A 12146-nucleotide genomic window follows, 5' to 3' on the forward strand; every position below is an offset into this window, starting at 1 on the left:
TTTGAAACTTTATTTCAGTTTTCTTAAAAAAAAAGACAACTCACAGCTACCAAGTTTGGACCTGCCAATTAATGCTATTTTAACAGTGCAGTTGTGGTTCCATCGGCAGCTCTTGTGGTTACACTGTGAATAAGGAGACAATTATTTTGACTGGTCACAATAAAAGCCCAGAAATACCGGTATTCAAATGAGATGGCTAATTGATAATATCCTCACCGGAAGACACTGAAATTACACCATCCGTTAGTGTAACTCACCGTAAACGCGGGGGGTTTCAGTGTGTGTGTGTAACTTCTTGGAGCTGACAGCAGGTAGGGGGGGAGGAGGGGGGTAGCATGTCTCCCCTTGGTGATCCCCAGGCCTGTCTGAAACCACGTCTGTTGTTTCCCAGAGTCCTGTGCTGGCCCTGTCACTGTGAGATTTTTGGACTCGGCTACACTGCCCTGCATCTCCAAGGATCCAGCCCCTGTGGACCAGCCTGCTGTAAAATGGGTGTTGTCTACAGGAAGACCTGTGCTGTATGTCGAAGGTGGAAGACCTCATTCTGGACCCGGGTTCGAGCACAGAGCCCAGATGTCCGGAGACAAGGCCAGACTGGGAAATTACTCCCTGACCATCGCTGCTGTGACGTTCTCCGACACGGGCCTGTATGAGTGCTATCGGGAAGCCGAGCGAGAACACCTGCAGTTCCTGGAGGACACTTATCTCACTGTCACAGGTAACAGCTCACAAGTCTCTGTTTTAACAGCGTCCAGCTGAGCCCACTGTGAGAGGTGTCTGATAATGTTCACATCTGGATAATCTTGTCCCCAGTTCTTACACTGTCCATCTTTATTAGACTCCAAGGCTGTTTTCAATGTTCTTTTCAAAGTCTGCAAACTAAAATAATCCAAACCCAGCTGACATTCTGATGTTCATCTCTCTGCTTTCATCAGTCTGGAGCCTCTCTGTCTCTCCCTCTCCATACTACTGGTCCAGTGGAGGTGCTGTTTGATCCTGCAGGATCTACCCAGTCTTCCAGAGTCTTACTGAGCAGCGCAGGGCCCCCTGACCCCGGGTATGAACACAGAGTGTCAGTGCAGAACAGCTCTCTGACACTGCGCTCCCTCACTCCAGCTGATCAGGGGAGCTACACAGTGAGGGACCTTCAGGGAAACACCATCAGCACTGTGACAGTCACTGTGGGAGGTGAGCAGATCTACAGTAGGGTCACTAGAGGGCTCTATATTCTTGATAGAGTGTGTTCTTATATCATCCTTTATCCTGATTGTCTTTCAGCTCACAGAGTCACTGTCACCCTGCAGCCTGGAGCCTCTCTGTCTGTCCCTCTGCTCACTGGAGAGCCAGTGGAGGTGCTGTTTGATCCTGCAGGAGGTGGAAACTGGACCTCAGTGTGCTCTGTCCAGAACAGCACAGCCAGCTGTGTCCCCCAGTACAGAGACAGAGTGTCGGTGGAGAATCAGGAGTTGAGACTGCAGGACCTGAGGGCGTCTGATGAGGGGATCTATACAGTTTTGCTCTCACACATCCAGAAGGCCGTCAGCACTGTTTCTCTCACTGTGGAGGGTAAGACTAGACTGAGGTGCAGGAGAACTCCTCAAATCTTGTAACCCTTAACTTCTTGTTCTCAGTTTGAGGTTTTTAACCGCAGGACATTCTCGAGTGTAAAGAGTTTCTCCAGTTCTTGATCCTGTGGAGAGAGATCAGAGGTCTGCTGGTCAGTATCTCTATCAGAAGAGACTCCTCATGTCTTCTTGAAGGTGTGACGAGCTGTGTTTTGTCTCCTCTGTGTTTCCTACATCAGACCCTCTTCGTCACAGGTCTGTCGGAGTGATTGCTGGTGTCACTGGTGTTGGTGTTGCTGGAGTCATCCTGGCAATCCTGGGAGTATGGGTCGGGATGAGGAGATCAAGGACGACGATCAGGAATGACGGGACCTATGAACTGACAAGGAGAGATGATGCCCCGAATGACAGCAGCTCAGCGATCAGTCCTCCAGCAGATCAACCAGAAACTGGTAGTCAGAATGGAGTCTGTCCTCAGGTCCCTGGTGTCCAGGTGACTGAGGAGACAGGAGACGGACACTCTGATCCTGTTGTCTCCAATGGACACAGACTGCAGGGGTGATGAGGAGAGTCAGGACAGTATATTGGGGGTGTAGCGGCAATGCTTGTTAATAAGACAGAATTAAGTGTTGCTGTGCTTTCCCAACTGAGGCCTCATCTCTCCCTTCATCTCTGTGGTGCAGCCACAGAGAAACTATTCATGCAGGCTGATTTAAAGATGTTTTCTTTTGATAAGGGACAGCTCCCAAATGGAGATGCACTTAGCTAAGCCTGGCTATCATGATCAATGGTCATCCATTGGCGCCTATCTGTCTAGGGAGTGCCAGATAAGTGTCAGGAGTAAGTGACTCATATATCACCTTGATCAACCAATCAGGGACTGGTAGGGCCGAGTAACCCACGCGGGACTCTTATGCCCATGGAACTTTCAGCCAATCAACGAGCTGAAGTTCCTCCAGGTAAAAACACGCAACACAGAGAGCCTGAGAAGAATTCTGTGAACTTTTCTAAGGGAATTCAAAGGAGAATTCCAGGGCAGGACGGCCCAGGAGCAGAAGGCTCCCAAGGGCAGGACATTCTCGCAGCGCGCCTCCTGACCATCCTGAGACTCAGCCCGGACAACCACGGAACGGCTAGTGTGTCCGAGTGCCAGAACCTTCCTTTGTTCTAAGAGTCTAGAGTGGAGGTTGCCAGAGAGTAACCAGCAGCAGGCCTCGTGAACAGGTCGGAACTGTGGACAGCTGAATCACTATTCAGAACTAGCTCTTCATCAGGAACGAACCGGTCCTCTTCCTGACTTGCTGGGACCCACAGTCATCTTTTCTCCTGTGCGCAAACTTTGCTAGTTAAAGCCAACACTAACTAGCCGGTCAGTGAGCATCAGCACAGCCTGGCACCGAGCCAGAGAGAGCGCGGATTGGACAGCAACAGCCTGAAACTGTTTCTTTGTGCCCGCAGGAGAAACGGTCTAAATGAATGATATACTGAACGTATGTCCTCTTGATATATGTAACACTTCGTAACTGACTGAATATATATCTTTTGTATTCTGATAACCCTCTCGATAAGATCTGTTAGGTTTATATGCATATTATATGTATTAATACATGTATCCTCGTGTATTAGTACCTGTGTGTGTGCGTTGTTTGAGTTAAATCGCATGGTTGGATTCTAAAGCCATCAAAAGAATCAATTTTGTGATTTACTGCTACAATTAATAATTGTCCCAGTAAATGCCCAAACCCTACAGAACTGGTGCCTTCAGAGAGCACACTACAGGGGTCAGAACAGGACTGAGCAGTTTGTGTTATTTTGATTTCTACTCTTTTGGACTTTCAAAATGCATTTTGCAGTTCAGTCTTTATCCTGACCTGAAGGAATCCAACAACTGAATTTCAAATTCTCTAAGACTGAAGGAATTCAGTCACAATTCTGTGATACCATAGCGCGTTTTTTTTTTACTCCCTGGCGGAAATGGGCTTCCATAGGTTCTCAGTCCTGCGAAGCAAAAGCAATCTCTGAAAAATCAGACAAATTATTATCAGATCATGTCAAAAGCTGATCAGTATTTCTTTACTGGGAAGCAAAGAAATGCTTGTATTACACATTTTAATATGACATGGAATTACACGTGAAAAATAGTAAAATTATTTTCATTGCGGTACATGTTGATAGAACAGCCCCCACGATAAAGGAAAGTGTGGACGGACGTGTCGCATGTTCCGTACTCTGTCTGACAGCGAGTTTATTACACTGTCCTCGGAAAATAGAAACTAATTGAACAATAAATTCATCTGAGCCAAATCTACACGTGTGGGTGATTTAATTCTGTCTAAATTGCATGGAACTCCTCCGCTGAGCTCAGATACACACGGGAAAGTGTTCAGGCGGCTTCACGGAGTCCCGCCTCAGACTGAAATCAGGTTCTAATTAGACGCTGAGAACAATCCGGATCTCTGTATGTAATTGATTGTGTTGATTGAGCGGTAGTGTGACCAGGTGTGCGGTAGCAGGTCCTGCCAGTATAAAAACCTAGTCACCGCGTTCACACTTTATGCTTTCTTGCTTCAACAGTTTTGTGGTTTACTTATTTTACTCCTGTAGCAATTGAGCGGGACGTTAATTTGGTGATGCGCTCGTTTCTCTTTATGCTGTGCCTGTGCACAGGGGCCGGGCTCCCCGCACTGATCTCCACCGGGCCGGCTGGCTGGGACTCTCGGGAATTGGCGCTCCAGGCCGACTTCCCGGCTCCTGAAGACGCAGCCCAGTTGGAGGACTTGAACCTGGCAGATACGCCCTCCGAAGACCTGTCTGCAAGTGAGAACGACTCGCAGTCCTTGGCTCCCAACTTTCGCCGCCTTCCCGTGTCCAGAGACGCGTACTCGCCCTACTTCGACAAGGAGAAGATGAAGCCCCTTACCCGCCTACATCAAGAGCGTCCTGTTTCCTCCCCAGCGAGGGCGGCAGCCGGCTCGCCCGGCCATCGGGGGCACCCGAGGAGTGGCTGTGTGGTGCGACTCCAGCAGGATGTACGTGAGGGTCAGTCGGCTCCTGTTCAGCTTCAGCTGTCGGCCATCAGAGGTGACCTTGGGCAACTGCAGCGTCAGCCGAACCACACGCAGTTACTTTTACTTCATCTACGGGCTTCACGAGTGCGGCACCGAGCGATCGGTAAGCAGGTCTTCATCTATAGGCAGTGTATCGATGTGAGCTGTAGGGCTAGTGTTGGGGTTGCCTTTCCTGGGAATATCCCTTCCTCTGTGACCCTGCAGGTTGTCCAGGGCCGCCTGGTGTACTCCAACACTCTCCGCTATGCCCCGCCCTCCTCCAGTGCACCTGTGCATCGCTTCATTCCCTTCTCTGTGCCGGTCAAGTGCTCCTACAACAGGTAGGCAGGGCTCTGCTGCTGCTGAGAAGCTGCTGGGAAAGTGTCCAGAAGCCCCTCATCCCCTCTGTCCTGCAGGTTCCACTACTCCTACAAGGTTGGCTATGTCCCCATGTGGGCCAGGAGAAGGACCTTCTTCAAGGACCTGAAGAACAAACACAGCTTTGTGCTGCTCACCACCAACTGTAAGCTCCTTGAGTGAGTGGCTCCTCCTGCCTGCAGGGGGTGCTGTGTGCAGGTGTAATGCTGCCTCTCTCTTTCTCCAGCCCACTGGGTCCGGGTCTCTCCTAAGGATGAGTACTTCCTGGGTCAGCCCATGTACTTCCAGGCCACTGCCTACTTTTCCACAGCGGAGCAGAGGCTGTACATCCACTCGTGTTACGTAAACCGGACCAGCACTCCCAGCCCCGTTTCCCCGTGATCGACAACTTGGGGTACGGCCCCTTCTGGGAGGGGAGGTGGGCAGGAGCCCCGAGAGCCTGCAGGGGTTCATCCTTGTCCTTGTCCCCAGGTGCATGGTGGACAGCAAGGCAGATGGCTGCCTGTCCAGGTTTGTCCCCTCCAAGCAGAAGGATGTGCTCCGCTTCACAATTGATGCCTTCCTCTTCCAGAAGAAGCTGTCCAGGAAGGTACTGCTCTCAAAGGCTGCTCAGCCTTCACACTCTACTGATCCATGGTCTGCTTTTCCATCCATGATCTAGATGTGAACCAGACTGTGGCAGCTGTAGTTCCTAGAGCTGCCAGCTTGCCTTCACTGATGGCAGAAGGTCCTTCTCTGTCCCTCTATTGGCCTTGATCCCTTAATGCTGTGACCTTCCCTCTTGCAGCATGAAGTGACTGAGCTGTACATGCACTGTGTCATGGCTGTGGCTCCTGCTAAAGCAACACCAGGGACCAAGTCCTGCACCTACAACAGGGAGGCTAAGAGGTACTTCTGCAAGGAGCCTGCTGAGGGTGCTCTGGGACATGCCAGGTTTAGGCCTCACCTGTAAACCTTTCCTCCAGGTGGGAGGAGCTGTATGGTGACCATGAGGTCTGTGCCTGCTGTGATTCCAGGTGTGCTGGCAGTCGGAATGAAGGTGGGTCTGGTTCTCTATCCCTTGTGGATGCATCTCTGCCCAGGAGACAACCATGCTTGGACAACTGAGGAATGATCCCATGCTGGACAAAGGGGCTGTTTAGATGAGTAGCATCACTGTGGGACTCTGGGTATAGCGGATCCCTCACTCCTGGGTGTTGCTTGTCCACAGGTACCAGGAGCCTGGTGACCAGCAGTCGGGTGGCTGTGGCACCAGTAGAAGCTCCTCTGGATGTGGGAGCTGACTGGACTGAGGATGAGGAGGGAGACCCTCAGAGCTCCAGTGAGGATGCTGAGAGCACCAGTGAGGATGTGGAGGGAGCAGAGGACTTTGGAGATGTTGGCCAGTGGACAGGTAGGGTCTGGCAGGAGGAGCTCCTGTAGGGGTGGGTGTCCTGCAGTTCAGCTGGATTGTTCTCCTTCTTCCTCCCCAGGTGCCTGAATGAAGGCTCCAGCCTGGCCCTTGTGACTCTCCTGCCTCCACTTGCCTTGTAATGGCAACATCTCAAACCTGTGGAAGACCCTTCTGTCTGCCCTTGTTTCTTTATGGTTTATAGGTTTGAATGGGGTGGAGGAATTCAAGGGAAGTGAGACCCATTAATCAATGGAAGTATTTGTGGGGGTTCCCCTTTCAAGAATGCTTCCCGTATTGCTGCCAATGAGGACTGAAAATGTCTGGAGTAATAAAGTGTTGTACTTGGGGAAGATGGCCGCACTATTCCTTGGGCAGGGTAGTGTGACTTTTTTTTTTTTTTTTTTACTTGGGGAGAGACAGAGGTGTTCAATATACTGGAAATCCTCCTGTTTCCGAGAGGGGTAGTGCTTATGGAGTGTGAGTTGCTACTGTAGTGCCCAGTAAGAGTGAGATCTGGTTTCCTATTCTAGGCTGCACAAACTGACTAAAAGAAACACAAGGAAGGGATTGTCAACAGGGGCTTGGTATAAAGTAGGCCTTCCCTTCCTTAGCAAAGGAACAATACTGGTGCACAAACATCAGTGAATAATGGTGTAGTTAGAATCTCGGAGGTCTTATTTTATGGGTGTTGGTTTCACAGTAGTGGTATTGGACAGTCATGAGAAGTATTAGGATTGAGACTGGAGATCCCAGTACTTGACTAGGAAGACAGGTGTTTACAACCACCTCTACCAGCAGCACAGACTGTGTAGATTGAGACTGAATGCTTACTACACAAAGCCTCTCCCCTGTTTCAGTGTCCCAGTCATGAATAACAAGTGAATCCTAGTCTTCCTTTGTGACTACCTATAACTTGCACAAATCCTGCTGGCCCACTAACAGTTAATCTTTAGCCCTACTGCACTGCCCTATTAAAGCTTCAAGGATTTAGGATAAACTATTTTATATAATGGTTCCAAAGGTGGCTTCTCAAAACACTTGAAATAATTACAATAAGAATACACAGGATAAAACAATTCCAATAGACAGAGGAGACCATGGATGGTGGTACTAAGGAAAGTAGAAGCAGAGGGGTAAAGAATGGAACCAGTTCAGTAAAGGCTCTTCTACAGAACAAGGTGTTGAGTCTGAAGTTGAAGGAGTTTAGGGAAGGTGACTCTGCTATCCTTGGGCAGAGCGTGGGGGCATAACAGGAGAAGGCCTTGTCACCCATACAGTGTAGACGGGCTTGGGGGACAGTTAGGAGACCAGAATTAGAAGAGCGAAGGTTATGAAGTGGGGAGTAGGGTGATAATAGATTAAACTGCAACTGAAATGTGAAGGCACGTTCTACAGTTTATGCAAGCAAGGGTAATGTTAGGCTTTTATGGGACGGGGGTAATGGCAGCACTTTTGAGGACCGTTGGTACAACAGCAGTGCTCAAGGATTCATTTTTAATATTGAGGACAATGGGTTATATACCCATCGTTATTACCAAAGGCTCAGAGACCTTTTGCTATATAAAAAGACTTCTTTCCACCACTAATTTATTCAGGTTTGGTTCATTTGGGTTTTATCAGTTAAACATTTAATATTGTATGTCAGTTTGTTGATGCCTGTATATCATAGTGATCTGCACACACACCTTTGACTGAATATGGGCTGCCAAACCTCTCCACCAAACTTATGTATCACGGTAGGTACACAAGAAGTTTATTTGTACTAACAGAGTTGTTGGTGCCAGTAGTCAGATTGGGTCAATTGCAAGGTAAGAACAGCATCACATTAACTGGAGATGATCCAGAGATTAGCATGCAGCTCTGTACACCAGATTAATACCGATTTGCAACTCGCTCGTCTGCTGACTTTAGTCCCCTGCTCAGTAATCACAATGTTCCCAATTGCAATGAGCCCAAGAAAACAGCTGCTGCTCTCTAGAGGACACTACAGGACAGGACTAAGTACAATTCCTGCAATAGACTAAGCAGTTTAGTGCCAAACTGATGGAACACTGAATGCTATGGGACAGTTCCGAATGTAGTAACAGCTTAATACTGAAATAATATCGTAAACACCTTGTGATCTTAAGAATCTGTCGCTGTTAAAAAGTATTATACTAATAAGCTAAAATTGTACTGCAGCCACAACACAGTGGACTTGCAGCTCCTGTCCTGATCATACAGAAAGATGTCATCATTATAACACCTGTTAACAAACATAGCACCTGCAGTCTGTGAAAGAGAGCTCTGAGGTAAATATTCCTTGCAGGGAAGTGAACTGAAAAACAGGCAAAAACATCACTCACATGAAGAGCAACGACTGTCGCTAAAGAAAGTGAGCGAGGGTACACCTATAGTAGTTCATCCACAGAAATTCAAATGTAAATTTGTGACGCACCAGAGTACCACAAAGCTAGAAGCGTGCCTTCAACTGGAGTATTGTAGCACGACTATGTATAAGTAATATTAACTTATTCCAGGCGTTCATCTGGTTTAAGAATACGAATCGATGCCTTCAAATAGACCTTTAACAGTCCTTTGATGTAGAATTAAGAAAATGGGGAATTATTTGAACCCATTCTCAATCCAGTAGTTTATGGACAGGCGCTCTCAGCGGACTGTGTGCAGGAGTGATGGGTGATGTGGAATTCTATGGGCTCAGTGGGACTCTGGGAGTCAACTCAGGGCTCTGCTGTAGATTCCTGTAGAACCGGTGTGAAATGATAATGTGTCGTTGGCTGGTATTGTTAATGTAAAGTTTACTGGTACGTTTCGGCCAAAACATATTTTCTTTCTTCTTTTTTTCAGCATGGAATAAACCTATTACTTGTTCCTTTGCAGCCTACGCATGCTGACGCAGCTACCCACCTGAACTACAAATTGTATGTTGGCCGTTCCGTTACACTATATCGATGAATCGTACAAGATCAGGGGATCTATAAGCCTGAAGACTTGTCTTGTACAGTGCCCTGATAAAAATCAAATTAATTACACTAATTTTTATGGAATCCCATTTCCGGTAGTGAGGCTTCCATAGTACACGGATGGAATAGTGGAGGGTGGGCTTTTAAATTCTTTTTTTATTTAAACACCAGAAATACAAAAACGAAGACAGAATATGAAATAAGATACAGAAATAGACACTTCACATCCAGAAGAATTCACAATTATAAAAGCTGAAACTTATACTTTTTAAATATTTCCATTGTATGTCGTTTTTTACTTAAAAAAGAAACTCTTCTTTAGCTCAGCTGGCAAGGCCTGGGTTCGAGCCAATGCAGTGAGGCACGAACTAGGGTGGGAGCGGCGAGGGCACAAGCCCTGGAACCCGAATCCGTTACAATAACAAAAGGACAGACAATGAAATATGGGTTATTTCGAAGTCCCAAATGTGAGATATAAAGTCGTAATTACAAGATATAAAGTCGGAATTCTGAGTTTTTAAGTCGCAATTCTCAGTTACTAAGTCTGAATTCTGAGATACCATAGCGCGTTTTTATTTTTACTCCCTGGCGGAAACGGGCTTCCATAGAAATGGTCAGATTCAGAGCCATTGCAGTTCGTGCTAATTAGAACAACGCCAGAACTGAACCCTCAGCACCGTACTGACTACTGAGCACAAGATCAGCTGCTCGCCAGCTTTGTTTCGCACAGTTTTGCATTGCTATTGAGCTCAGAGCAGGAGCTGATCTTCAGACAGTCAGATGCGTTATACATTACGTCACTGGCCCTAATCTTATGGTGCTCAACTGCACCATAATGACCTCAGCGCCACTACTAGTAATGCATCGCCCCCGGCCAAAATTGCTTAGTAAAAAAAAACGTTTTCTATACTGTCTGTTTAAAAATATTATATCTTTAAAAATGACAAAGGGTTTGTGTGTTGCGCTAAAGTTTCGATTCATTTCGAATGCAAAGAAAAACATTTTCTTCCAAGAAATCATAAATTTGTCTCATCCTCCATACTATAATTCTCTCTTGTAGTAGTAAAGCATTTTGAGTCAAACCGAACAATATATTAAAGGAACAAGTAAAAGGTTTATTCCATGCTGAAAAGAGAAGAGAGAAAACACGTTTCAGCTGTGAAACCTTCTTCAGGTTTGATTTCTCTCTTCTCTTTTCAGCATGGAATAAACCTACAATATTACTTGTTCCTTTGCAGATACACATGCTGACGTAGCTACCCACCTGAATATATTAAACGTTTCATCTATATGATTAACATAATGTTCTCCTGAATAACTACAGTAAATGACAAAGCCTTAGAGCCACAGAGAAAAACAAATTGCATTTAAAGTAATTTTAAAGGCTCGAGATAACATTGTACTATAAACGCAAATGTCTGTCTTTGTGGCGCTTACTTTTTGTTGCTTTAGCAAATTTCATGCAGTTTATTTCTGACAAGACATAACAAGCTTGTGTATTTATGACAAAAAAGCAGGGCAACAATTTATATCGGCCTTGAAATTGATATTGTTAAAAAGTGAGTTAAATGCAGATATAGTAAATATATTTTCTCATATAATGGTGTGTTTTTTTGTCTAAAAATCCTTCATGAATGGTTTAAAAGACACTTTGCATAATTAAAAAATATATATTTACTAATTTTAACTTTTTATACAGTAAAGTTTTGTTGTGAACATGAGCCCTGTTTATCGATATCACCAACACAGTTCTGGATTTTATTCTGCCTTCCTATGGACATTGGAATTTTCTTTCACACAACAGCTCCCATGTGTGGTAGCTTATTAGCGCCAGGGAGAAAAAGAATATTGTTGGCTTTTAAATGAGAAACCATTTGCGTTTATACAAAATCACAATGTGTTGTCCCAGACATTGGGACATCCTCTGTTTAAACACCTGTCGTTTTCTCTAATATTGGCTCCTGTGCTTCGGTCCATTTGAGAGAGAAGACACTGAAAAAGTCGTGTGAAAGTGGATTTTGCACCTGCGCCAGTGCTGTAGTGGTATCATACAGACACCCATACAAATCCATCACACGTTGGAAGCTCTGGAAGGCAACGTAAAATATTGCTCTGTCCGTTGGTGGATTAGGTATGCATGCTACATTTCAACGTAAAATGCAATGTAAAAAGATCAAATTTGTTTCAAAGTCGATTAATGTAAAAACCAATAACGCTCATGTTTTTTATCTAGTTTTATCTATATCTATATCTAGTTTTTCAAAGGTCTTAAAAAAATGTTTATCGCAATTGTGAAAGTTAGAGAAGGTGTACCAGCGCGTGCCTTTATATCGCCAGCTTCAGTCTCGCCTGTAGCTGCGAGAAGGTTAAAAGCGCACAAGTAATCTGTCTTTCGTCAAAATAATTGCTGGAGCAGCAGGACGTAGAGTACCATCCAGCAGCTGTAGATGGTGCTCGGGTAAGCGCTAATTCTGTTTTCAGCACAGGGAGCAAGAATGAGCTCAGTCCGGCTCCCAGCAGAATCCATTCTGGTTTGGTTGCTGTCAGACTGTGCATCTGAGGCTTTTCGGATCGCAACGTGAAAAAAAAAAGAACAAAAAACAATTGCTCACATCGTGTTACTTCCACCAGAGGAAGGGAAGATATCACTTTAAAAAAATCAGAACTGAATATTTGGATCTGGGGCCTCATACTTATCAAATTATTAAAATAATAATTATTTAACTATCAGATTGTGTTTCTGCAACATTTCATGCACAGTATGCCGTATTCAACAATAAAACAACAGTCACAACGAGGC

The 12146-nt window shown here is 45.8% G+C and overlaps 2 protein-coding genes across 2 annotated transcripts; both read left to right on the forward strand.

Moving 5' to 3' along the window:
• The first annotated feature begins 517 nt into the window (after positions 1-517).
• LOC148663870 (uncharacterized) lies at positions 518-1834 on the forward strand. The gene is made up of 4 exons (XM_088630893.1): positions 518-718; positions 936-1188; positions 1279-1566; positions 1821-1834. Exons 1-4 carry the CDS (start codon positions 650-652, stop codon positions 1832-1834), a joined length of 624 nt encoding a protein of 207 aa, XP_088487019.1. The 5' UTR covers positions 518-649.
• Positions 1835-4482: 2648 nt separating this feature from the next.
• Positions 4483-5371, forward strand: LOC148663871 (zona pellucida sperm-binding protein 3-like). The gene is made up of 4 exons (XM_088630894.1): positions 4483-4736; positions 4838-4953; positions 5029-5135; positions 5217-5371. The coding sequence occupies exons 1-4, from the start codon at positions 4593-4595 to the stop codon at positions 5369-5371; spliced, it is 522 nt and encodes a 173-aa protein (XP_088487020.1). The 5' UTR covers positions 4483-4592.
• Positions 5372-12146: the final 6775 nt, after the last annotated feature.

Source organism: Lepisosteus platostomus, chromosome 5 (genome assembly GCF_059453375.1).
Source record: "Lepisosteus platostomus isolate fLepPlt1 chromosome 5, fLepPlt1.hap1, whole genome shotgun sequence".
In the NCBI taxonomy this organism is placed as follows: domain Eukaryota; kingdom Metazoa; phylum Chordata; class Actinopteri; order Semionotiformes; family Lepisosteidae; genus Lepisosteus; species Lepisosteus platostomus.

Bases quoted from the DNA above. Each gene is read 5' to 3' on its own strand.
- LOC148663870 (XM_088630893.1), top strand. From the start codon at position 650: ATGAGTGCTATCGGGAAGCCGAGCGAGAACACCTGCAGTTCCTGGAGG. The intron at 719-935 runs GTAACAGCTCAC...TGCTTTCATCAG, and splicing joins CACTTATCTCACTGTCACAG to TCTGGAGCCTCTCTGTCTCT. The intron at 1,189-1,278 runs GTGAGCAGATCT...ATTGTCTTTCAG, and splicing joins TGTGACAGTCACTGTGGGAG to CTCACAGAGTCACTGTCACC.
- LOC148663871 (XM_088630894.1), top strand. From the start codon at position 4,593: ATGTACGTGAGGGTCAGTCGGCTCCTGTTCAGCTTCAGCTGTCGGCCA. The intron at 4,737-4,837 runs GTAAGCAGGTCT...GTGACCCTGCAG, and splicing joins AGTGCGGCACCGAGCGATCG to GTTGTCCAGGGCCGCCTGGT. The intron at 4,954-5,028 runs GTAGGCAGGGCT...TCTGTCCTGCAG, and splicing joins GTCAAGTGCTCCTACAACAG to GTTCCACTACTCCTACAAGG.